Source organism: Phodopus roborovskii, unplaced genomic scaffold, assembly GCF_943737965.1.
Source record: "Phodopus roborovskii unplaced genomic scaffold, PHOROB, whole genome shotgun sequence".
Lineage (NCBI taxonomy): Eukaryota > Metazoa > Chordata > Mammalia > Rodentia > Cricetidae > Phodopus > Phodopus roborovskii.
In genome coordinates, this window is record NW_026126418.1 from 76,993,514 (window position 1) to 77,019,903 (window position 26,390).

The following is a 26,390-nucleotide window of genomic DNA, read 5'->3' on the forward strand; positions in this document are numbered from 1 at the left end:
CATCCTCAAACCATGACTCTTCTCTAACTAATCCATTTTCCCAGCCTAGGAAATTTGCTGAGAGATACCATGATAGTTAAATAAAGTTCTGTTCCAGCTACTCAGCACTAAACACCTAGGCTAGCAGTTGGCGATGGAAGGCACTGCAGGCCCTGAGGTCCCACCTGGGGGACTCCCAGGGCCAGTAGGGTCCTCATGAGTACAGGTGTAACTGGCTTCTCTCCCTACAGATGATGATGAGCACGAGTGGATCGTCAGGACATGCCGCAAGGGCTGGGCAGAGAACCCTGCACAGAAGCCCAAGCTGTGAATGCCTGCCTCAGCATCTCCATCAGGGGTTTCCCTCTGTCCATGGGCTGCCGTTGTAGCTTTGATGAGTTTCAGAATAAAGGTTTCAGGCACTGAGTGGCCCCAAGGGTGAGTGCTTTAGAAGACACTCCCATTTCACCTGCGCCAGTACCATGTTGGTAGCACTGAGCCCAAGCCCAGACTCGCCAGTCAGAATATCTGGAAATGGGGCTTGGCAATTTCATTCCCAATTACTTCTTGTGCATGAGAACATTCAAGAACCTTTATCTTATGATATACTTCTAATTGAATGAACAAGAAGGGGGTGAGAACCTCCTTCTGCAGATGGGTAATCTGTGGCTCAGAGATATGTGACTTGCTGGTGACTCAATAGGTCTCAGCAGTGGCACCTTCCATCAGAACCGCCTTTCCCTCTGGGTACTGGATCCACAAGGTGCTTTGGTGTCTATATAGGGTTCAAATCTCAGCTCTGTCATGGCCACACACCACTTGTTACTGCTCTAACCTTCAACTTCCAACATCTATAACACAGTTACAAGAATGCTTAAAACAATAAAGCACCACAGTATGTCAAATGAGATAGTCAAAGAAGCTGACACTTGTTGGGTATTCATTGTTGAACTTACATATCAATTTGTACCACTATATCCTAGCATTTGGAGGAGTAAGGCAGAAGGACCCCATGCTCAAGAGGCAGCCTAGGTTACATGGTAAGACCCAATATAAAAACAGACATAAAAGTAAATCTGTTCACTGTGCATATAATCATCCCAGAGGTCACATTTGTCACCTAAATTCAGAAGAGGGAATGGTAAAATGTGCCAGGGCCACTCTTGGGCCCCAAGCATCCTATATTTTTACATAACTAGTCCATGGAGGATATCCCCCCCCCCATTCAGACTACAGGTTATGATAGCTGGTTTACTCAAGCTACCCTATAGAGACAGGCTAGGGGGAGATCTGCTGAGATCTGCAGGGAAAAAAAAAACCTCAGAGTGGACCTGCAGGAGAGCCACCGGCCAAGGGAAGGTTCAGTCTTCTTAGCTAGCTAGCTGCACCATGCAGTAAACCTGGGGAAGTCATCTCTCCCTTCTAAGGCTTTAGTTACCCTAGAAAACTGATAGGCTGGGGTTCCACTGGTAGTTCTCAAACTGGGTTTTCAAGACAGAAGGGACACTTAGCAAAGAAATACATATGTAATCATGTACACACACACAACTAAATGTATATTCTCTATCATATGCAAATAGAGTTTAAAGCATATACTAGAGGGAGAGGCCAAAACAGCATTAGGGGTAGAGGGTAAAGAAACAATAAAGAGCCAAGGAGATGGCTCAACTGGTAAAGTCCCAGCCAGACAAGCATAAGCTCCTTAGTCTTGCTCCCTAGCACCCAGGTAAAAGGCCAGGTACAGTGGTGTGTACTTGTCATCCCAGAGCTACTGGCATGGAGACAGGATCCTGGGGCTTGCTGGCTAGGTGTTCTAGCCCAATTGGTGAGCTCCATATTCAGTGAGAGACCCTGTTTCAAAAGATAAGGTGGAGAGCTACTGAGAAAAATAAGGGATATACCCCTGGCCTCTTCTCTCTCTCCCTTTTCCTTCTCTCCCTTCCTCCCTCCCTTCCTCCCTCCCTCCCTGTTTCCCTCCTTCCCCTTTTTCTATCTTCCCCCTCCTCCCCTCCCAACCTCCCCTTCCCCCTTCTCTCTCTCCCTCCTCCCTCCCCCTTCTCTCTGTCCCTCCTCCCTCCTTCCCCCTCCCCTCTCTCCCCTTCTCTCTCTCTCTCTCTCTCTCTCTCTCTCTCTCTCTCTCTCCCTCTCTCTCCCTGCAGGAGGTAGGGAAGCATCCACACCCTATAGGCAGCTTTATTCTCTATTCTCAGGGCTTTGACTTGAACAAAAAATTTTAGAGAGGAATAAATCAGACAACTACCAGACCACTGTTCAGAATATGTAGTAGCCCTAGAACCTGACAAAGCCATCATATTGGATTCTTCCCCCAAAGATCACTGTGTACCTTCTTCCCTGACCTCTCCCAGCACCCTCCTGCTTCCTACCTATTTTGTTTATCCAGCTCAAATGTCTCCCCTCAGTCCCCCAACATACTAGAGGAACGTCTGTTGACAGCACTGGCCAGACAGAGATCTTTTTTAAGGCACAGCAGCACAGGACAAAGCAGACAATTGGTATTCAGAAAGCAGAGCAATGGTCAGCAAGCAGCCTGACTTCCCACAAAGTAGCCAATACATAGGGACCACACTGTTAGAAAAGAACCCATCAGCATGCCTCAGCCTAGTTCACTGACTGGCTATGGTACCAATTTTCTAGGACCCCACCATCCAGCAGCTCACATCTATGTCAGGGACCTAACCTTTAACCGAAGAGCAAGAAAGAAATGAGATCCCATCACATTCTGGATTTAAGTGCCAGCACTTCTACTTGCATCAACTTTATTTATTACACAAATAAGACATTTACAAAGCACAACATGAAAGGTATGTAACAAAACAGACATTGGTTTTACAAAAAAAAAAAGTGCTTGCAATTTTTCCATTTGTGTGTTCCCCCCTTTGTGTGTGTGTGTGTGTGTGTGTGTGTGTGTGTGTGTGTGTGTGTATTTAAATAAATAGCCCAGGCTGTTCTGAACAGGGTATGGAGACATCTGAACTGCAACATGCTACTGCCACATGATCCACGCAAAATTTAGACTCTGGGGGAAGGCTCAAGGCAGAGTGGGTACTGAGTGACCCAGGCTCAGCTGGCCACTTCCCACATGGTTGCATTTGGGGTTTTGATCATTATGAGCAAAACTCAAAGGAAAGATCTGAATTTCCACAAACCACAGATCAGGCCAGGTTCCCAATGCTTGAATCAGTGCCTGGCACAGGTAATAGGGGAGTTCTGAACTGAACCACACGCACAGCATCCTGGGAGGTGCTTTCTCTTTGTCCTTAGTCAGTTGACAATTTGGGAAGGGAGAAGATGCAAGTTTCCTTCTGGGATGTCACCCACGCCTAACCCTCCTCCAGGTCCCACAACAAATAGCACAGTGGTTCTCATATTAAGTGGAACTTCAAGCATGGAAATTCTGAAACCTTATCCACACTCCATGAGATAGAGTACTGTGATTGATTAGCGATGTTTGTCATGGATGAAGCAGGGGCAGTAACTGCATACATACTAAAAACTTGTCTTCCCTGTCCTGGAGTCTCCTTCTCAAAGCAAGGAGGAGGACTTTGGCTAAAACACTGCCAGCAGCCTCTAGTGAGAAGTGCATCAGGCCACCAAGTTGTTCCATAATTACAAGATAAGCTTGGAACAAAGGGGCATCCCCTGAAAACATAAGCTGGGGTCCTGTGTAAACTGAGACCTTTATTTGAATCAGCCTCTGCTCTCAGGAGTGTGTGAAGCTGCTCTGCAGTTGGAGCTGCTCGCAGTTGGTGAGGAAATTGCAGAGGTGCCAGCTGGAATCCTGGGCTTGGTGTACTCACTGAGGCCATGGGTGCCTCTCTTCCCTCAGGGATGAATCAGAACTAACATTTGGGCTGACATTTCACTGGGTTCTGTTCCTTGGTCTTCATGAATGGTCCCACCCCACCCCAGGGAAGACTGGCTCAGGCCCTCCTCTCTGGACTGAGAAGTGGCCAACAAGGGCCCCTAATCCTAGTCCACCCTAATATTTAGCAGTGTCATTATGCAGATGAGACATCATCCTAGCAATGACTCCTGCTGGGTAGTTGGTGGGGGAAGGGTCCTTCCCAAGTTTGCTCTTTTCTCTCCATGAAATGATCAGTGCCCCTCCAAGCCCAGTGTACCCAGTCCTTCTCCTCCAAGCCAATGGGGGAGTCTTTGGCACCCATCCCTGCCTGTCCCTCTGCCTCTTCATCTGGGCAGGCCTCCATCTCTGCCCTATTGGGCCTCTCAGGGTTGGTCAGTGTCTCTTCTTTTTCTGAGTTAACTTGACAGAACCAGACAGATGGAAATGATAAAATTAGAACATAGCTTTCCTTTGGGGACATCCCACAAACACTGTAGAGCTTTCCAGACAAAAGCAATGAAGTCTATAACTTTGGGGGTTGTTGGCTATTCAGAATTCAGAGACGGTTCCAAGGTGGTAGTAAATAAAGACCAATGTCGGGGAGAAGAAAACCTGTAAAGTAGGAGGCTGTTGGTGCCATTGCTGCTGTGATCAGCTGATGATAAAGATGATCCTGCTTGATGAAGGAGGGCAGGCCACTTGCTTCCATGCTGATGCCACATTTCAGGAAGCCTACCTTCCAAACGAGGGCTCTGCTGCTCCTGGTTCTGGTTCTGAGCAGGGCAGGGAAAGACAGACAGGGCCTGGGGTGGGGGGACCACTGGCAGAGGGCAGGATGGCAGCAGGTGGGGGTGTATGCAGAGGTGGTGGATGGATCCCTGGCCACAGCTGGATGCTGGATCTCAGCGGCTGAGGGGCAGCTGCGCAGTGCCCATGGACAGATGCGCAAGTGCTGGTAGCGTTAATACTGAAAAAGGATGACCTGCAAGAGAAGGAAGTGGCTGAGCTGGCACCTTCCTCACCCAGAAGACCAGGAGACCTCGAGGCTTGAAGAACAATGGTGGACTCGGAGCTAGACTGGAGCTTAAACCCCAGCCCTCAGTTTACTGCCATGAGACATTGGGCAGCTCACTTCCCTTCTCCAAGCCTGTTTCCTCATGTGTAAATAGGGATGGCAAAATCTCTCAGAACAAGAGCAGCAGCACAGACCCACCATGTGCTTTACTCTGGACCCCATGAACTGTTCTGTTTTATTATTTGCCATTTTATTAATCTCTGACTGTGCCCAATTATGAATTGAGCTTTACCATGGGTATATATGTGTAGGGCTCAGTACTAGTCGGTTTCAGGCATTCATAGTCCCCGCACACTGAGCACCACTAAGAAGATAGTGATAAACAAGAGCTGCTAAGTGCCTTCTATGCACCGGGCGGAAACTATTAATAGCCCCAGTTAGCAGAGGCAGAAACTGAAGCTGCAAGAAGCTAGTTGTGCTTCAAGGTCTTCAGGGGAGGAGATGGCTCTGGATCTGGGTCACCTGACTTCAGAAGTTCATACTCCATTCCTCACCTAGCTCTGGATATAGCTTCCCTCTGGTCTGGAAATTCCTATACCTTGCACTCTGATTAGGAAACGACTCTGGCCAGACCCAGCCTCCTGACTTCAAAGACCCTTTCAAGTGCTAAACCTGTGGGATCAGGGTATATGACCAGAAAGAAATGTAGTTCTGGGAACTTAATCAGAGTGGGGCAAAATGATGTTGTCATGGAGATAGGAAGCTCCACCCTGCCCCAGTGATCAGGGCTAGCCAGGCCAGCACTAGTCTTTGTGTGTGTGGGGGGAGGGGGAGGGTGTTGGTTTGTTTGTTTTTCAAGACAGGGTTCCTCTATCCTGGAACTTGCTCTTTAGACCAGGCTGGCCTCGAACTCACAGAGATCTTCCTGCCTCTACATTCTAAGTGCTGCCATTAAAGGTGTATGCCACCAGCACCAAAGGGACTCCAAGTATGCTCATAGGGTTTCCAGAAAGATTAGTGAGAAAGCTAATATGGTCATCTGTCTGTCCTGCCCTACACTTGTGACCCAGCAGACTTCACTCACATGTGTAAGCTGATGTGGCTGGCAGAGGTACTTAGGAAATGGCAAGCAGGCCTGCCAGCAAAAGGTAGTAGATCATGAAGGAAGGACACATACTATCCCACAGAACTTCTGGCTATAAATCTGGGGACACAGCCCAGAAAGAGAGATTTTGGCTCAACAGACAAACCCAGAGGCCAAGAACCGAGAGTCAAAGCTGCCATCACCCAGCGTAGCTCATTTTTCAGACTGAATGGGACACAACCATAGCTCAGCTCAGCCCAACCCAGTGCACTTCCAAAGCTCCCCTGACTCAAAGCCTTCACTCCACAGACAGGGCCTTTTGTGACATGGTCTCTGCCAGTTCCCCCTACTTCCCTGGGCCATCAGAGGTTCTTTGAGCTCTGTTTCTTCTATTTTGTTGTTGTTGTTATTTTTTGACATGGATGCCCTTTCCTTCCCTGCCTCTCTCCTTGAGCTTGTCACTCCTCTGGAGTCATGCTTGTCCCCCAGTCTATCTGTTCCAACACCCTACAAAGTAACGGCCCCAAACCTGTCTAAACCACACAGCCCTTATATTATTCTTTCTCCCTCTGCAGTCCCAGTGCCGGGTCCACCTTCAAGTCAGCAGTGCTAGGATCCAGATCACTTCTGCCGTGTCCACTGTGACCCTGGGTGAGCTACTACTTTCTCTGAGCCTTAATTTCTATGGAGTTGAAAATGAGAGGATTATACCCCCCCACACACACACACACTCAGGGAGGCTGAGAACAAAAGATGAGGTCAGAAAGAGTACTGTATAAACTGTGAAGTGCCACACAAAAGCATCAACAACTAAACTGTATAGACTTCACATTCCAGTGTTTGGAACCCCCAGGTCAAATAGTGCCACCTCTCTGATTTTGTTTCTCTGTCAATGAAAAGGCCATGCCAGGTGTAGTGGAGCACATCTTTAATCCCAGCACTCAGGAGGCAGAGGCTGTCGGACCTCTGTGAGTTCAAGGCCAGCCTGGTGTACAGAGGGAGCTAGGACAGCCAAGGCTACACACACACACACACACACACACACACACACACACACACACACACACACACACACACACACGCACACACTATCTGAAAAACAAAACAAAACACACACACACACACACCCCACGAAAAAAGAAAAGAAGAAAAGGGCAAGTCCCCACTGAAGGTAGCGGGAGGTGTCAACCAATGTGTATAAAGTGCCAGCCTCAAGCAGAGGGGGGACTCAACAGTCAGCAGCTCTCACTGTGGTGAGAAGTCCAGGGGCATCTTCCTGGAGCTTGCTTACTAGCATCTGATACAATGCTACTATATGTCCTGCTGGGCTGTCTGGACCTTCATCCTTCTCCCCCTCTCCTTGGCGCCCACTATCTAAGAAGCCCTGTGCAAAGGCACAGCAGATTTCAGAAAGCAGTGAGGAAGGCCTGTCCTGAATGCGTGCTCTCTCCCGTGACAGCCCATCAGAATTACTCATGCTGGCTTCCATTGCTCCTCTTTATCCCTGGCTTAAGGAGCCTTCCCAAGCTGCCTCTAGGATTCCCAGAGCTCCCTGCCTCCCACCAACACACTGATGCCTGGTAAAGTCCAAGCCCCACCTAGCATCCTCAGGGTATTGCTTTCACAACTTTTCCCTCGCCCCGGCTCTATGTCTGTAATATTATCTGAGCCTGTTTCTCCACATCTGAAATAAGGAGCTGTTTGAAAATAATGGCTTTGAGGGCTAATTATTTGGTATCTAGAACTGAAGAGACAAGGTTCCTACCCACTCCTGGTTATACCTAAAGTAGGCCCAGCTACTTTCACCTGTCATGTGGACATTGATGCACCCTTTAGGAGATTCAGTATTAATGCCTGGAGCAATCACAGATTCACTTCCACAAAAAAGGCCCTAGCCTTTGACCCTGGATCACATGTGGTCTTCTCTTCCTGGGACCCACCAGCACTAGATAGTTACTGCCAAAAGTCAGAAATGAATAGAGGAAAGGGATATAAAATGGAAAGTGGAGTGGTGTGGGACAGAAACCCTCCCCAGAACCTCAAAGCATGAATAAATTCGAAGTAGGTAAATAAGAAGGCCTCACTGCCAAAGGTGAGGAGGACAGGACTACAAAGGTGACTTCAGAGAAGTCAGGCACATGAAACACACAAGTAGCTGCTCTGATGACTGCTGTGGGGACACACTGGGGACCTATGTGATCTGCCATAGCATGGCATGGTACCCACTCAGTGACAGGGAATGCTGCCAGAAACCCATTCCCAGCAGGAAGGCTCTGACCCACCAGACACAGCCAGGCTCCATTTACCTTCTCACCCCGGTTGGAGAGCGGCCCATCCATATCGGCTTTGAGGTGGACAGGGGGCGCGGTGTAAGGCAGTCGGCAGTGCACCTGCCCGCACTGTACCTGACCTGTGGATGAGAGGATGCCTTGGAGCCCATCTCCCAGGCTCTACGCAGGATCCCCACCTGATGTGTGCTCTGCAAGCTTAAGGCTGATCCCTAATCCAGAGCTCTACCTCTGTCACTTGCCACCTGGGTGGCTCTGGGAATGATCTCAATTGAGTTGGCTGCAATGTGTGAAGGACTTTAACAAGGTCTACAGCCCAGCTCACTACTAAGTCAACATTCCTATATGAATGTATTGAGCTTCCTGCACAGAAGGATGCCCCCACCTATTCAGACCCTGGCCCACACACTCTGATTTCTAGAGCATCACCAGTTTATGAACTGTCTCCTTGGAGATCCTGTTCTCACAACCCTGCTTATAACTGCAGCCCAACAACAGCCCCCATTCTTCCTTCTTCTGCACTTCATTTTTCTCTTGATTATCCCTAATCACCTGACTTACATATAATTTCACTGCTTATTTAATACTGTCTCTTCATCAATTGGAGTACAGGTTCTGTGACAATGGGAGTTTTCCCATGCACACTCAATCTTTCTGGAATACACAAGGCACACTTTTCTTCTTTACATTTTATTCTGTGCCTATGGGTGATTGGCCTGCATGTAAGTCTGTGCACTGCTTGCATGGCTTGTGCCAGTGGAGGGCAGAACACACTGGATCCCCTAGAACTGGAGTTACACACAGTATTGAGCTGCTGTGTGGGGTTATTATTTATTATTTATTTTTTATTTCACCTGCATTGGTGTTTTGCCTGCTTGTATGCCTGTGTGAGGGTGTCAGATCTTGGAGTTACAGACAGTTGTGAGCTGCCATGTGGGTTCTGGGAATTAAACTCCAGTCCTCTGGGAGAGCAGTCAGTGCTCTCAATCTCTGAGCCATCTCTCCAGCCCCCTTCTTAAAGATCAGCCAGTGCCCTTAACTGCAGAGTGATTTCTCCAACCCCCTGCAAGGTACTCTTTAAATATTTCTTGAATGGACTCTGTATCCTATTCTAACACCTAAAACTGTTGAGGAAAGTTCATCATTGGTTCTGATCCAAATCTCTCCAGCATTTCATCCTACTCTCCAAGAAAGCAAAGCATTGCCTGTCTCTTCTTTTCTCTAGAGTGCCCTACTTGCTCACAGTAGAGCACAGACAGACATTTGCAAGTAATAAGTAAGTTGGGACAAGTTGCTGTGCCTTTCTGGAATACCTCTCTTCTGTAGTGTAAGGCAATTCTATTTAATTGAGGATTCCCAACTCTCTGGGTGTTCAAGACATTTCTGAACAAGTTACTCAAATAACTGTGTCTACATGTTTTTGTTTTTTGTTTTTTGTTTTAATCTGGTTCCATGACTTTAAATCAGATTCTAAGCACTGAATTTAGTTGACTGCAAGGTGGAAGGACACCACTTCCCCCACCACCACCACCAACCCGGGTCTGCTTCTAAACCCTGTACTGTCTAAGATTCCATGTCTTTAGTTCACCGTAAAGTGAACTGCTAGGCTGCCCTTAAGCATGTTTTGACTCTAGGGGAAGAAGAAAGGATTACTGTTCTTTCTATAGAAGCAAAGACAAATGTAGGCTTGATCAATAGAGTACATGAACAGAGTCCTGATCCTACTCCAACAAAAGTCACCCAGACCTGTAACCAACTCCACACCAAGTATTAGCTGGCTGCCAAGACTGCTGGGAACCACAGTCCCTAGTCCTTGGCACCTTCAGCAATATTTAATAGGTGTTATTCTGGCTGAACATTAAGTCATTGTTTAGAAACAAAAGGGAGAAAGTGTCCCTCCTGGTGAGAAATGGAACTGTCTAGAGAGACAGTGCCAACTGGCAGCCTGGTATAGCACACAGGGTTTTGCCCTTGCCCTGCCAACCAAATCCACAGCACATCCCTAAGCCGCTGATGCTTAGTCTGTATGTACTAGGTGGGGCCTTTAAATTGGTTACCTCAATGTTGCTCACAGTACTGTTGTGGGGGTAGCTACTGTCACTGTCCCTGTTTTTACAGATGAGGAAACTGACTGGCAGTTCAGGAAGCTAAGAAATTTGCCCAATGTCACCAAGCTAGGAAGTGACTACCTAGCTTGATCCCTGACAATTACACCACAACCCACATTCAGCCATTAGAGTCCCTGGAACTTAACAGTGGGCCGTTTGGTTTCCTGGTCTATGTAATGGAATAACGACCTAAGACCTTCAGAGCCTCAGATAGCATCACCTCTGGCACAAGGCAGGTACTCCATAAGCAAGAGTTTGATCCCTTCTTTCCCCTTTTATTGGGAGCCATAGATGATTACTTGAGAGAGAGAGTATGCATGTGTATGACTTTTTTTTTTTAATCATAACCAGCTTTGAGAAAACGAGAGACTCCGTAATAGCAGATTCACTGACTGCTCCTGTCTCAGAAATCCAGGTCATTCAAGACATTTCACATGACCCATCCACCCATTTAGTGCTCACCGCCCACCCACACATCCACTCTCACTGTCTCTACTTGGGACCAGAGCTCACTGGCATAGCACTTACCATCATGCCCACATGGACTCTGGGAGGGAGAGAGGGGTCAGGAGAGAGAGAGAGGGAAAGACTGAGATGGAGTAATTTGTCTCTTCACTGGAAGTCCAGGGAGCAGTGCAATTCTGGCCTATTTATTGACTCTTCTATCTTGGTGTTAAGAACACAGGAGACACTCAGAGTATATATTTGCCAGATGCCCACGCCAATCAATTCTCAATACCCTTTGAGAGGCATTATCATTATTCTATTTCAAAGCTGAGGAAATGGAAGAGTTTGAGGAGAGTATATGACTTGTCCAAAAGCCTCACAGCCCTGGGTGGTTATGCCACCCTGACCTCTGCTCCCAAATGCACCCATGACAGGATGCCTTCCAAGCCAGAGTTTGCCCATTTTCAGTTCACCAGTCTATATGCCTCAGTAAATCTAGTTCATCCTTTAGAGATCAGCTTGCTCAGAGGCAATGCTCCTCCAGCCCCAACATCTCCAGACACGCCCACCTGGCATCTTTCCTATAGGAATCAATGCAATAAAAATTGCACACCTGAATTTTGTTCTAGGCTGTCTTGCCCATCAGAAGGCAAAACTCCTTGGTTCCTGCTCCCCATCCCACGCACTTACACAGTGGTTGCTTTAAGTTTTGCTATCTGTTCCCTTTACCAAGGTCCTGACCCACTAAGGAAGAGCGGGAAACTGACCCTCTTCACTTCTTCATCCACCTGACTCCCTCAGATCCCCCATGCCTACGAAACCAAGAAGCACTCCTCAGCGTCCCCTTCCCCGCACCGCAGGCCTGGCGGACCCAGAATCAACATCACTTACTCTCGATGTAGCCGTGCAGGGTGACCATGCGCGCCCGCTCGGGGCTGCTGAACGGAGAGTAGTGGATGTCGTCAGACAGGGCGGAGGGGAGGCGGGACGGGGGCGCCCCTGAGGGCGGCACTGGGTGCTGCGGTGTATGTTTTTTATGACGCGCTCGGCAGTTTTGAAACCACACCTGGAACGACAGCCTCCGCAGTCTCAGCAATCTCGGGAAAGGGTCAGCCGCGCCTCCAGAGGACCTCAGGCCACACTGGAAAGGGGCGGCCACGTGCACCCACGACCCTACAAGCTACGAGCTCCAGCGCTCGCCCCGGGGCCCACCCCAGACCTGAAGGCCGAGACCCCGGAGCCCCACCTGGATGACCCTGCGGCTGAGGCCCGTCATGTCCGCCAGCTTCTGAAGCGTCTGCGCGTCGGGGTTGTTGTCCTGCGCGAACTGCGCCTGCATAACCTGCGGGGCGCACGAAGGCCCTGAGACCTCCGCCCAATCAGAGGCTCGAGGCCCGAGGCCACGCCCCAGGCAGCCCCGCGTGGCCTCCCGCGGGTCACAGCACGAAGGGGCGGAGTCACAAGTCCCGCACAACCACGCCCACTCCAAGGCCCCGCCCAGACGTCTCGGGGCTAGAAAGGGGATCAGGGTTGGGTACCTGCAATTGCTCTGCGGTGAAAGACGTACGCGCGCGCTTTGCCGGCTTGGGCTGACTGTCCTGTTCCGAGGGCACTGCCCCCTCCAACGTGAGACCGTTCCCTGGGGGGCAACAGAACCGGCTGACCACGCGTCCCCATCTCTTCTAGTGGCAGCCTGGAAAGGACCGGGTTGGGGGGGAGCTTGTCCCTGGAAGGGTCAGGAGCGAGGATGCTGGGAGCGGGGATCCCCGGGCCATCGTCCCCGATCCTAGGGTGTCCTCTTCATACTCTCGCCCATGTTTTAAGAGAGGGAACGACTCAGAAAGAAGAAAGCTCCTGTCTGGGAACCCCAAATTATGTGTCTCAGATCTGGAGCCCGGCTGATCCTAACTTCCCTCCTAGCTAAGCTAGAGGGAAACCGAGATGGAGATAAAACAAAATCATGCGGTTGAGAAGCTATAATCAATCAATTTCACAGAAATTGAAACAATCAGAAGGAAAAAGGTGGGGACAGTAGCCTACCTCCAAGGAGTATGATTGCTGTGACTTTTTACTTTTGATATTTCTGTAGCTTTTTCTTTTCTTTACTATTATTAATTATTATTATCATCGTCATTGGTTTTTCAAGACAGAGTTTCTCTGTGTAGCCCTAGCTGTCCTGAAACTCAACTCTGTGGACCCACCTATCTCGCCTGTGACTAAAGGTGTGTGCTACCACACCTGGCAACTTTTGAAGTATTTAAAAGAATTACATTTTACCTTCTCTAAAATACAGTTTAATAACTAGGATATATCTTAAGTACTGTCTTCCTGTTTTATAGAACTTTTGCTGCTATGATTGTAAATCAGCATTTATATTTTAATACATTTTTCTGAATACAAATATAATACACTGACCTTATCAAAAGCCAAAAAAATCTAACAAGCACAGAGAAGGAGGTTACCAGTGATTCTACCATGCAGGGACAACCACTGCTCACAATTTGCGGCAATGTTTTAATGGGGCAGTGGGCTATGCAGAAGAAAAGAACTACATGTACAAAGAAAAACTGAAAATGTAAACAGGGAGATAATGACATCTCACATTCTTCTTTAACCACCTCCTCTCATTTCTCTATAATAAATGTGTGTTGTTTGTTTAAAAGAAAAGCAATAGCTAATGCTGATGGCCAATGAACATGGCTGTGAACAGAGCCCCAAGTGTTCAAGTTCCCCTGCATAGGATGTCATTAGCGAGGCCATGACTAAGGGTGGCCCTGGGTGGTCTAGGAGTCAAAGGAGCCTGTGGTTTACTGATTAACCATGGTGTAGAGGAAGTTCTGACTTGAGTTCCCAATCCAGGTCCACTGCCAACTGGTCCAGCACTACAGGAAACTTCCCTGTGCCCCAAGTTCAGTTCCTCCCCACTTAGCTACTGATCCTAGCAGGAGAAAGTGATAGCCTTGGGTGAGGCCATGGCCAGTTGGTTCCTGACTAGCCCTCCACCAGTGCCTAGAAATTGAGGTAGGGTGGTTCATACTCCTCGAGAGCTGTGCAATATTAATATTCCAAGAAAAGCAATCAGCTTAAGGGTTATTTTGTCTGGTTTTTTAGATGGGAAAAAAATGAAACTCATAGAGGCAACCACATTCCAGGAGTCTCCTGGCTGTTGAAGGGTTCTGGGGCATAAAGATGAAGTAGCAGATAGCTTCTGCCTCTTTCCTATGAATACCACAAAGCCCCTAGAAGTGTTGTAAAGATTTAAACAGCAGCCACATTCTAGGGAAGTTAGCATATCCACAGATCCTAACAGCAGAACTATGGAAAGGGTTGCTGCCTCTGTCCACAGCTCCACTCCATTTTAGGGTCTCACCTCTCTTTATTTCATCACCCCAACCCACACCACATGCTTGGAGAATTTCACCCTGACCCTGGGATGTGTGGCTTGGAAAAGTCATAATGTCAGAGCCAGAGGAGATTCAATGAACATAGACCAACATCTAGATATCTTAGGATAGGAAGGGGCCCATTGAGGAAAAGGAAACCTCATCTATTAGCATTGTATGGTAGAGCCCTGCCCCGTTTAAACCTTTATATTCAGAACCCCTGATCCAGGGATCACCTTTAGTTTCTAGTTTGGTATGGCCCATAAGGATGTGGGAAGACTGTGGGCTTGTCTCCCTGACTGCCCAAAAAGCTGGCGGGTGGGGTGGGGTGCCCCGTGGGCCAGCGGGCCAATGAGCTGCTGCATTGGAGGGACCAGTCTAGACTTGGCGACCCATGCAAATTATGTAGCCAGAGCGTATGCTCCACGTATAATCTCTGTCCCCTTGTGGACCATATCTAGTGCTAGGGATGGTGGATAAGAGCTGGGAGTAGGGCGGGTTAGGTACCGTTCTCAGCGGCCCTCTTGAGGTTCTCGATCATGGTGTCGTAATGGATGCGGCAAAGCACCTTCTCCTCAACCAGACCGAATTCCTCCCCAGTGGACAGCTGGCGCTTGCAGGAGAAGCAGGCGAAGCAAGCCAGGTGGTAGGCGTTACCTCGTGCCCGGCGCACCCAGTCACTGGCATAGATTTGTCTGCCGCACCGGGCGCACTTGGTTCCAAATCGGCTGCAGGACAAAAGGTGGACAAAGACCAGGATAATAAGTTTGGAAAGGCCATCTTTCTCCCTCTCTCCTGCTCAGGGCATTCATTGCCCAGAGTTCACATAGCCCCAATGTTACCCTGCTCTTGAACCCATTAGACTTCTGAGCATCCAAGTCTCACCAAGAAGATGAGTGAGAGGGAGATTTTCGTTTTCTTCTTTTTTTCTTTTTCTTTCTTTCTTTCTTTCTTTCTTTCTTTTCTTTTCTTTTTTCTTTTTTTTTTTTTTTTTTTACTGAATCTTCAAATATTCTACAACAATCACTTAACATTTGAGTATTTTCTCATAATACTCCATGAGAGTTAGGAAAATACAACAGTACAAAACAGGGAAAGTTTTGAGCATCGCCTGCCTTGCAAGATTCTAATGCTTCACAGAGTTTAATCTCAATTCTCATTTTTCAGAGGAGGAGACAAGCAATTTAGGACCTAGGATTGGCTAAGTCTCACAACATCACAAGGACAGGGACCCCAGCAGGCCTGACTCTGAATACTCCTACATGCACTCACTGGCTTTATGTCCCCACAGATCACTGAATTTCTTATTTTCCTTGATCCAGAACTGCAAAGACAGCAATGACTGCTACTATTTGTTTAGTGCCTCACAGTCAGTCCAAGCAGTCCTGAACTCTGGGGCCCCTGGCATCCTAATACTAAATGGGGGAGGGGGAGTCTAGCTAGAATGTTCCCTTGTCCCTTACTCCCTCTTTTCCATTCTGTCTGTCTCTGTCCCTACCCCTTTTTTCTCTGCCTTCTGTAAAGAGGCTGTTAGGCTGCTGCATCCTGGATTCCCAGGCTGGGAGTCTCTCCAGGAAGCAACAGAGCCTAGTCTACCTTAAAGTGGCTGACTCACCTGTGACCATCTTAACCCTTAAGCTGGTTTTCTCTAGTGCACACTCTATTCAGGAAGCAGACCATCAATTGCCCAGCCCTCCAGCATGGCTGTCAGGATGTCAGGACCTTACACTCTCACCCCCCACCCCATTGCTGCCTTTCTAGGCTTGGTTCCTACCAGGTTCCTTGTACTGCCCATCTGCACTCCTACTTTTCAGTATCGAATTGTCAGTGTGTCATCCATACTGTACTTTGCAGCTAAATTTTCAGCATGAATACAGAATCTGTCCCCTGGCCCATTTAGAGTCTCTGGTGGCTCCATGCTATCCTTAGGATCTAGTCCAAGATACTTCTGATTTGCAAAACCCAACAGACCACATCCTCCTCAGGCCCACTTCTTTCCTAATCGTCAGTATCCCCCATCCTGTACTCAATCATGAGTCCCCAAGGCACAGTGGAAGCTCATTTTCAGCCCTTTGTTCTTCTTTCCACCCCCAGCATTTTCCCACCCCCAGGCCTGTTCCTTCCCTGGCCATGACTCTCCTCAAAGTCTACCATTTCTGATCACACTGCTCTTTAAGTATCTGGATTTTGGCTTGCCCCTTTCATCCTTGCCATTCTTGGAGATAAGGTAAGTATGCCAACAGGGTTTGTGTTTCTGTCTCCAGGGCCAGCACCTTTTCAACACAAGGCACATTCACGATACTTGTGTATAGCCAAACAGCCCAGAAAAGTCATCCAGTCACACCACAGTGTTGCCTGTTTCAGCAAAGTCAAGTGCTGAGATGCAGCACATTCAGCCACAGCCGCCTCTCACACAAACTCCACAACATCACTCTCTCCTTTCTGGTACAAGGGGAGTTCAGGGACCCTGCCCATGCCTCTAGGTTTGCTCAGGCTGAGCTTCAGCCCTTTGCCCAATCAACATACATACACACACACACACACACACACACACACACACACACACACACAGAGAGAGAGAGAGAGAGAGAGAGAGAGATGCTTTTCATGATCTCAGAAATCATGGCTTCCCTGTGGGAGAATCTAGACCAGTCTGTGGCCTCTATTCCTAATCCCTCAGAAAATGGAGATAAAAATCTCTTTGCCGACACCCCACCCCCAGCCCTGCTACCCCCAGCCCTGGAACCACTTTCTGGCTGCCCATGAGAGGCTGGCTTTCCATTGTTTGTACTTTGGGGTAAGGGAACAACCAGCCTTCCCAGAGCCTTTGCTTCCTATTCACTGCCCACCCCAGACACCCAGCTCAATACCTTCAATACACCCTGTTATCTTTGATGGAGCCAGTGAGGTACTAAAACTAATTTTTTTTTTTTTTTACAGGAGTCAGTGGTTCAAAAACAGCCAAGGACTTATTCATACAACACAGAGTGTATGGAGCAGCTGGGATGGAGATGAGGACACTTGGCATCCCAGTGGGGGACAACAAGGGACCTGGTCTAATGCTGGCCCACTCCTGGTGTGGATTCTAAGAAGTGCCACATAGGAGATCAAGGAAAGGCAGAGCAGAGAAGGTCTGGTGTTCAGAGCAGCAGCCCCTGGTTTCCATGCTGTGGTCCTCTGCACCCAGAAAATGTGATCTCCATGGGATTCCTGGTCCCATTCTCCCCGAGAATCCCCAGATCTTCCTGTTTACAAGTCCATGTTTGGTGCCTATATAGGTAGGTCACAGTGCCCTCACCACCTCACTCTTGAGTGAGTGCTGCTAGAAACCTACTCACCTGCAACTTTTTCACCCCCTGAGCAAAATCTCAAATGCTGTCTTCAGCCCTAAACTGAAGTACCACGAATTGGCCCATCAGCAAAACCATCCTCCTCAATTAGATAGATCCTTGGAGAAAGGGTGGTGGTGTCATTGTCCCTGTTAGGATGCATTGTGTCCTGAGATACAAAGTGTCCTCAGAATAGGGGGTAGGTAGTTTACAAAGAAAGAGCAAAAGGAAGATGTAATCCAAGTCTGACAAACGGACAAGCTCCAGCCCACACAGGCTTTCAGGCTCTAGGCGCTCCATTCTGGAAGCAGCGGGGGGGGGGGGGGGACACGACAGCCTTGCCGCTGTGCTGCCGAGATAATGAAACTTCAAGGAAAGGGTGTTTGGGAGCTGTGAAGGAATTGTCAAAGGCATTGGGGAACAAATCTACTGACACCCTCATCCATGCTATAAGATCTGGATCTCTTGCCACCAGAGTCCCAGCACACCACAGGTGGAGATTCAAAGGGCAGATGAGCTTCAAGGACAGAAAGATGCCCGACAGAGGCTGGGAATCCTAGCAACTGTTCAAGTGAGACCAACAAGCCCTCTCCACACAGGAGAGAGAAGAAATCCGAAGAGCCAGTTTTGTAGGTGGAACTGTGCCCTTGACCAAGTCGGGCTCATTCTCCAGGCCTACTTCCCCTAGACACACAGAAGATGCTCTAATATTTGTTGGGTGAAAGTGCCTCTAAAAATTAAATACTTTGGAATTCTTTCCCCGCCTGCTAAATTGCTCCTTTCTATATGGGGAAATGAAGCTCAGGGTGGAGTCTAAAACACATAAGACTAAAAGAAACTGGAGTTCACTTATTTTAGGTTTTAGACATTCAAGACATGGGTTTCTTGAGGCAAACAAGAACTGGAAATGAAACCCTTCCTATCCCTGCTTCCTTTCTATACAAAACTCTTAAAAGGAGGAGGGGTGCAGAGCCAGTGATTAAGAGGTTAAACAGCAGACCAAGCCTGCCTGGAGGTACTGGCCTGAGGCTCCTTTCCCAGCTCTTTCTACTCCCTCAACATCTGTCCTCCAACAGCTGGTTGCTGCTGGGCCTCTCTGCACATGGTTGGGGAGCTGGCATTCTCTCTCAGTCTTCTCTGGGACCCTAGCTTCAAGGAAAGGGACTGAAGTCCAGAGACAGAGCTTAGGCCCAAGGTGGAAGGCCACAAAAGGCTGGAGCCCCCCTCCTCCAAAGTAAGCCAACCAGAGAACAGGATCTTCAACTAGTTCTGGAACTCTAAGGCTCCCAGTCCCATCCCTATAACTCTTTGTTCCCCATTTCCATTGTCAAAGAGAAAGGGATAAGGACCACCGTCCTTGGTCTCAGGAAAGTTGCTAGTTATTGATGTCTAAAAAGATTACTTCTGTTCTAGTGCCCCTGGGACCATACTACAACTGTATGGTGGCTGCTGTTTATGTGAATCGGGTGAACTGGGTAAGAATCAGAGGGATAGCAGAGAGAGCTTACAATCGCAAGCAGTGGCAGCTGCATCTTGATTGTAGAAGCATAGGGCCTCTCAGAGGAAGAAGTTGTGAAGTCAGGGGGCTGAGCATTACCACATATTACTTGACTGACTTATCCCTCAGAGCTTCAGTTTCCCTTCTATAATATGGAGATGTATCATACAGGGTGGATCACATGATTAAATGAGATACAGGATACAGCAGATAAAAGGTTTGATAATCTCACTGTATGCTCTCAATCATTGGGTGACCCTGGGCTTTTCTCGTAGCACATGGGACTTCTCTGCTACAAATGAACATAGGAGACCATAGGAGCTCTGAGGGCCATGCCAGCAGGCGCAGGGCAACAGCTGCAGGTAGGCACACCAAACTGCTTTGGGCTATGTTTGCTGATGACAATGGAAAAATGAATGTTCCAAAAAGGAACGTGACACCCCTCCACACACACATACACCAAAATTTTCTACAGTTCATGGAGGACAATCAGGGAAAATGTTTCAGAAAAAAAAAAAAAAAAAGGAGAGAAATTAAACCCTACTTCCTTGTTGGTGATTTTATGTTTCATCCACAACTTGCCAAGAGTAGGGGGTAGTTGAAGAATCAAATTGAATTCACAACAGCTGGTGTGTTCTCTGCTTGGAGAAGAAATTGGAAAAACTGAGGCCAAAATGTCCAGAAACCTGGCAAAGGGCACATAAGGGGGGGGGGTGACTACCAACTGCCCTGTACAAGTGCAAATAAGTGAGGGGAATGAAGCGCCAGGCTCCCCACTTCCCCCACTCTTGAAACTTCCCTCCCAGATGAACTTGAAGTTTCTTCCTGATCTCTAACTTCTGAGCCACCAACATCCACTGTGCCAGTGGAGACTTAAGAAAAATCTAAGAGATAATGTTAGGAGAGGGGGAGAGAGAGGAGGCAGAATCGGGATAAAAACCCTTTTGTGGGGACAAGGTCAGAGGTGAGAAGCTCTTGGAGCCAAAGTGTTCACTCTTTCCCTCACCATTCTCCTCTACCCTGTCGGAAGATCTTACCTCCCTTTGGCAGAATACTTCAGTCCACACCCTATCAGACCCTTGACCCCCTGTTTCAGGAAACAGAGAAGAAGTAGTATAGCTGGCCTTCTTTTAGGCCCAGTTCTTAAGCGGGAATTCTGCCTCCCACACACCATTATTCAGCTCTCTGGGAAGAGTCTGTGTTGCTGCCCAGGCAGACAATAGTCCTTGCATGATGCTCCAAGGCTCTCTTTCCCTGCCTTGGGCTTTCTTATTTATGTTACTGGTGAGGCTGCCAGCAATGACTTATGCCTGCATGGAGATTGTCAGGGAGAGAAGGGATCAGACAATTTACAATTCTACCCTCCTTTTGGGTAATGCGAGATTTTATTTACTCCATTTTCTTAAATTAGAATCTGGTTTTGTTTTGAGATTGCCTGCCATTGGAAAAGGGTTATCAGTCAGAACCTCTTCATAGAAATGGCACAGCTGAACAGTCAGGTCCAGCTCTCTAGGCTGCCTGGGGAAATGCCATCACAGGTTCATGTCTGGCACCCACCCTGCCAATGACCATAATGGTTATAACAGAAGCACTCATATTTGCTGTCATTTATTGGCTTTTATGGAGACTGCTCCCTCTTGGTGGCCTCCTTAGTTCAAGAGACCATCTTGGGAAAGGAACATCAGACCAGAGGTGCCGTGACTTGCCCAAGGTCACAATTAGCCTCACAGAGCTCTTTCTCCTGTCCATTCCCAGGTTGGCTGCAGTGGTGTGGTGCAATGGGGATTGGTGGGGGCTATAAATGATGGAATCAAGAGCCTAGTTTTGACTAGTCCTTCAAGCTTTTGTAAAGCATGACATCTGAGGAATCTCAATCCAGCAAGGAGATAATGGGAAGAAATTCCGACACAGGGTAAAGCTGCTCAGGCCTTTGTCATCAGAAAAGCCAGAAGGCGGCACCTGCCCAGCCTTCTTCTATAGAGGCCTAGACACGATTTTGGTGGGTTCTTGAGTTCTTTTGACCTGCTCAAAAGCACCCCAAAATCAGTTGACTCCCCTCTCCCTAATAGGAGTTAGGCCTAGAGCAAAAGGTGACTAGAAAGCAAGTGTAATATACATTATCCGTCTAAACTAGACCAATAATACATCAGACAGAGCAGACTTCATCCCTTTGTTACACACCATATAGGCATGACCTTCTTCTATGTATATGCACAGCAGTTTTCAGCCAAAAAGAAAAAGAAAGAAACAAAAAGAAAACCCAAAAAACAACAACAACAACAACAACAACAACAACAAAAACCCCACACCCTCACCTCTGCAAAGCTCCCTCAGAGAAGTTGGAGGTGGACTTGTCCTCCTACATCCTGATCCAGATGTGTCTGTCCACTGTCCTAAGCACCTGGCAAGCCACTGGGCCCACCAAAGTTTCAGCAGACCTATATTCTCAACACTCACATGTGAATAGAAAGACATACCCACTGTCCACATGCCCTGCTCCTGCTCAATGATACATCTCCAGCAACATGTAAATTCCAAACCATTCCTGGAACACAGTCCTAGAAACGGCAGGTAAAGCACTCCATCCCTATGACATGAAGGAAGAGGCTGCTTCACCTGGTTTCTCGGAGAGCTGCAGTCCCACAAGCTACTAACTTCTTACTAGGTTCAAGGACTTCTTTCTAGGTCCCTGGTGATTCGAAGAGGATGAGGGTGGACGCCCACCACATTCTCTGACTTTCTCAGTTTTCCTCGGAAAACTGAGTCAGGACTTGTGTGTGTGTGTGTGTGTGTGTGTGTGTGTGTGTGTGTTCGCGCGCGTGAGTGCGAGCGCGCGCCTGCCTGCCTGCCTGCCTGCCTATATGTAACATATGCCACAGGACAGTTTTCTCCACTTCCGGAGAAAGCGTTTGGAAGAAGGCGTTGCTCCGAGAAACCAATTCCAAATCATTCTTCCGGCTTAGAACGGGCAGATCTTTCGTGATGCCCCTGGGCACTGCCGTGACCTGGACTCTGTGACCCGGTCAGCAGGCGCCTACTGCGTGCCTAGAAGTTAGGCGCCTGCAAGAGGTGGAGCGGCCAGGGCCGGGCAGGACCATACAACCAGCAAAGACCGGTGGAGAGCTGCTGGGGAACACGCTTACTGCACTGCGGCGCCCTGAGAGTGTAGCCAGGTGGAATGCAATGCGGCGGCGCCCTGAGAGCTGATCTTTATAGGCCCAGAGCTAGAACCTAAACCAAGGCAGGTAGAAACGATGGCCGAGCAGTAGTGGGACCCAGTCATTACTCCAGTTCAAAAGCAGACTAAGGCAACGGTTGAGGCAGAGGCAGAAATCGAGGTTGGTGCCTAGGACTAAGCACCAGGGCCAGACGAGTCTAATATGGCGTTGGCCCTTGGGGATGGAGCAGATCTAAGACCAGAACTGAGAGCAGAGCAAAGTTAGAACGAGAGTCCCGAGCTTAGCTTAGGATCCCTCCCAGGACAGGCCAGGACAACTGTATTTTAAGACGGAACCAGAGCTAGAGACGCAGCCAGAAGGCAGCTGGCAGCCGGACCGATCCCAGTCAGAGCCACGGACTGACCCGACGGACGTCAAAGCTCGACAAAACACAACTGGAACCTGAGATTCAAAAAAGACCAGAGACGAAGCCAGAACCGTGACCGAACTCTGGGCCCAAACTCGTGCTAGCACAGGCATTTTCTCTACCTGGAGCCTTCTGTTTGAGAAGTGCAGAGCCGAAGGGCTGGGCCAGTGTGCCGAGTGCGGGAAGGCAGGGTGCAGGAGTTGGAGACCACAGGCCACATTAGTGGCCTAGACACGCTTGTGCAAGCCCTGCATGCATCAGCCCTTGCTGGCCCAACCGCCGCAGCCTACCTGAAGTAGTCCATCTTGCAGTAGATTTCCTTGTTCTTGATGTAGCAGCTGTTCTGCTGCCTCAGCGATGTGCGACACACAGAGCACTCGAGGCATCGCACGTGCCAGATGAGGTTGTTGACCTGGGGAGGGGGCAGAGGTGGGGGGGTCGGCTCAGCGCGGGCCTCTTTCACACCCGTCCCCAGCCTCCCCAGCTTCATTTGCAGAGAGAGACACTGAAGCTCGGAAGAGGCTTCAGTATGGCTTCCCTAGTTTTCTTCTATAATACGGAGGCTCAAGAAAATTGAAATACTCTCTTCCCATTTTCTAGTTGGATCTCGGAGCAAAAGGCGACCTCCCACACTTGCCCAAAGCTGTGCAACCCGTCAGCGGCTGAACTAGGATGCGGAATAAAATGGACCTGGCAAGAACATTGCCTCCCTACCAGTCCTCATGGTTTCCCTAAAGTTCACACCCACCGACAAGCGGGCAACACCTACCCTGACTCACCTTGAGCAGATACCGGTCCAGAATCTCGAGGCCGCAACTGGAGCAGATATTTTTGCCTGCAGACGGCACGGAAGAGGCAGCAGAGGGCGGCGAGCAGACAGACGGTGTGCTGGGCGTACATGGGGAGGCTCGACCTTCGTCCTTGTCCAGAGAGCCTGCCAGGGCCTCGGTGTCTGACTGAGCCTGAAATGGGAAAGAAGAACAACGAAGCGTTAAGCCAGACACACCCAGAGTTGCTGTAAAGACAAATCTGGTTCCTTTGCGCACTAACTGACAACGAAATGTACCAGGGAAGTCGGACCCTAGGCTGGAGGACAAGAATGAAAGGACTTATTGGAGAAGAGAGGACGGCCCCCAACTTTCAACACAATGTATCCTGGGTGCAGGAAGTAGCCAAAGCCCACATTCCAGGCCAGAAAAATCAAGAGTCAACGCGAGGCGGCTCCTATCGGCAATTCTCCAGGGCTGGGGTAGAGGTTGGTAGCCAGAAGGTTTAGCCAGACGCCCTGGCCTGTGCTGTTGGGGGGATTCAGGGCGGAAAACAGAGCCGAATGAACTCACCATGGCTGGCGGCGCGGTCCCTTCAAGACAGCGGGTGGTCGCTTTGCAGCCGGACCCTGGCTGGGCCATCACCTGGGGGAGGGGGAGGGAAGGCAAGCGACGACGGCTGCTGAACTGGCTCGGAGCTGTCAGAGCCCAGCGCCTCCCCGCGCCTGTTATATAAACCGGCGGTGAACAATGAGTCCTAACTTTGTAGTGGGCATTTAAAGCCCTTCCCCACAAAAGCGGTGTCTCTCTAATGAAGCAATTTGAATTTGGATTGGATTTTTTCCCTCTCTCTCCCCCTCTCCCTGCACTTAACCCGTGGCTCTTGAAGTAATCGCTTAGTTCCTTTGCAATCCAAGCCTCTGAGGGGGGAAAAACACACGCACACACACAAACTACCTGCAATTAGAAATTGTCGTGAATGCCCAAGATAAGAGGTAGCCAGAGTGTCAATTCCAACTGTCAATCAGTGAGATCCATCAGGCCGCCCAAAGAATTGCAAATTTGATTTTTTAATGGTAGTAATTAAAAATCGAATTTTTTTTCTCCCTTCACCCCTCCCTTCTCCTACTCTCGGTACAAAATGCAAAAAGGAGAAAAGAGAGAAAGAAAATAAAAAAGGAGATGGGGGTGGTGGTGGTAGTGGTGGTGGTTGAGGAAAATAAAACCCAGAGCACTAGGAGCATCCGCCCTCCCGCCCGACGCGTGCCGCAAAATTGAAGCGGGGATATTGACACCGATTCAAACGCCTCTGGACGAGCCAGTCCAAGGGAAGCCCGTAGCTAAAGAGGGCGAGATCGGCAAGTGAAATGAGGCCAAAAAGAAAAGAGCGGCCTCCCGGAGGAGGCAAGAGAACCCTCCACACTCTCGGAGCGCCCGGGACGGTCCCCGAGTCGGGATTCTCAGCGTTGCGCCGGCACAACCCCCGGCGCAACGGCGCTATCAGCGCCTATTCAGGCGGACAATACTGGCCTCGCCTCCTCTTGATTCGCCTATGTCTTTGCTAAATCGCTTTTTGAGAAATTCCTCCAACATTTGCATAATGTGTTCCCGCTTTCCGCGACCCCCCCCCGTACTCGCTCGCGCGCTCTCATACTCATAGACACACACTCCCTGGGCTCACCCAGCACCCCTCCTCCCTGCTGGCGCCCGCTACTCGGCTGGGCCGAGCTGAATCCCGGCTCTCACTGGCCTCGGGATCCTCGAGGTTTACCCATTCGCCAACTAGCTCACCTGGTCCGTGGCGGGGCCGCCCTCCGCCGGCAAGCGGCAGCCCTCGGGCAGCGCCGGGGCGGCGCTCTCATGCTTCCAGTACATGGGCCCGGGAGCGGAGCGATCGGCCTGGGCGCAGCACGGAGAACGGCGCGAAGGGGGGCCTGGGGCGCCCTGGGGGCAGAGGCTGCTGAGAGTACTGGAAAGCGGAGGCTCGGGCCCCGCAGCCCCGGGCCCTGCCCCAGCCCCCGCCCCCGGCCTGAACGCAGTCCCAGTCTCCCTGGCTGCCGGCGCCACTGCCTCCTCCTCCGAAGGTCCCGACAAACTTGAAGAGGTCCCCGCAGCTGCCTCTGCGGCTGCCGCCTCCTCCTCCTCTTCCTCCTCCTCTTCCTCCTCCTCTCCCTCCTCTTCGTCCTCCTCCCCTTCCAGCTGCGGCGACGACCGCCCTGCCGCTGGAGCCCAGCTCCGTTCAAGATGAGTCATGCGTGACCAATCCCCTCCCTGCTAAGAAGAGCGAGACACTCACAAGGAGGCAGAGACTCAGAGATATACACATAGCGAGACACACTGAAACTCAGCGCTACAGAGAGACTCTCAGAATATGCTAACATACAAAGACACTGGCGGGTTTACATCCTCACAGCTCCTACTGCCGCCCCTCCCTCAAAGACACCCACGACACTCACACAGCAGGTTCGTAAGTGCTAGGGGAATCCGTGGTCAGCCTATCTGCAGAGCTGGATTCCATGTGAAGCCACACTCTTGATTCAATGCTGAACTGGGCACATTTGTGTACACATGGTCGCAAATGGTTACCTGCTCACACCAACCTCCAGGGCCCGGACTTCTACACTCCCCTCATACTCCTGCAAAGGTATCTCTGCTCCACAACAGCCAGAGCCTGCAGTAGCTCTTAGGAGCTGAATAGGATTGTGGTCAGAGCAGAGTGTGATAGTGGCAGAGGGAGGGTAGTTTGGGACATCCACCTTTAAGATTGACTTCGCTCCATTTTTCTACCTTCCATGGGGCTCTAACGATAATGAGAGTTAGAGAAAAGCAGAGGCCTGGACATATAGAGCCCTCCAACACAGAGCCCTCCAACTCAAAGTCCTTATACTGACAAACACAAATGGACACTTAAAGCCTCAGCCAAACTGTGCCAAAGAAGTGTATAAATATACAACCTCTTCTAAAAAATGTGCACACTCAGATTTAGATCCAGTCCTGCATAGCAAAACAACCCACCCATCACAAGACCACAATTTCCATAAT

The 26,390-nt window shown here is 49.5% G+C and overlaps 2 protein-coding genes across 5 annotated transcripts in view; one reads left to right on the plus strand and one right to left on the minus strand.

Moving 5' to 3' along the window:
• Morn5 (MORN repeat containing 5) overlaps positions 1-408 on the plus strand; it is a 28,968-nt gene extending 28,560 nt beyond the window's left edge. The window contains exon 6 of the mRNA XM_051185324.1: positions 231-408. Within this exon, the coding sequence (XP_051041281.1) occupies positions 231-310 (80 nt within the window). The 3' untranslated portion in view covers positions 311-408. The remainder of the gene's footprint in view (positions 1-230) is intronic.
• A 2,331-nt stretch (positions 409-2,739) lies between these two features.
• On the minus strand, positions 2,740-25,668 carry Lhx6 (LIM homeobox 6). 4 transcript variants are annotated; one of them, XM_051185305.1, is made up of 10 exons: positions 25,140-25,661; positions 23,922-23,993; positions 23,361-23,543; positions 22,872-22,993; positions 14,677-14,897; positions 12,325-12,425; positions 12,033-12,128; positions 11,678-11,852; positions 8,250-8,353; positions 4,661-4,826 (listed from the first exon to the last, which is right to left on the minus strand). In XM_051185305.1, the coding sequence occupies exons 1-10, from the start codon at positions 25,599-25,601 to the stop codon at positions 4,806-4,808; spliced, it is 1,557 nt and encodes a 518-aa protein (XP_051041262.1). In that variant the 5' UTR covers positions 25,602-25,661; the 3' UTR covers positions 4,661-4,805. The 4 variants fall into 4 exon arrangements, with proteins under 4 accessions (XP_051041261.1, XP_051041263.1, XP_051041262.1 ...); XM_051185304.1 differs by lacking the exon at positions 11,678-11,852 and having other exon boundaries at positions 2,740-4,826; positions 25,140-25,665; XM_051185306.1 differs by lacking the exon at positions 8,250-8,353 and having other exon boundaries at positions 4,614-4,826; positions 25,140-25,662.
• Between the last annotated feature and the right edge of the window lie 722 nt (positions 25,669-26,390).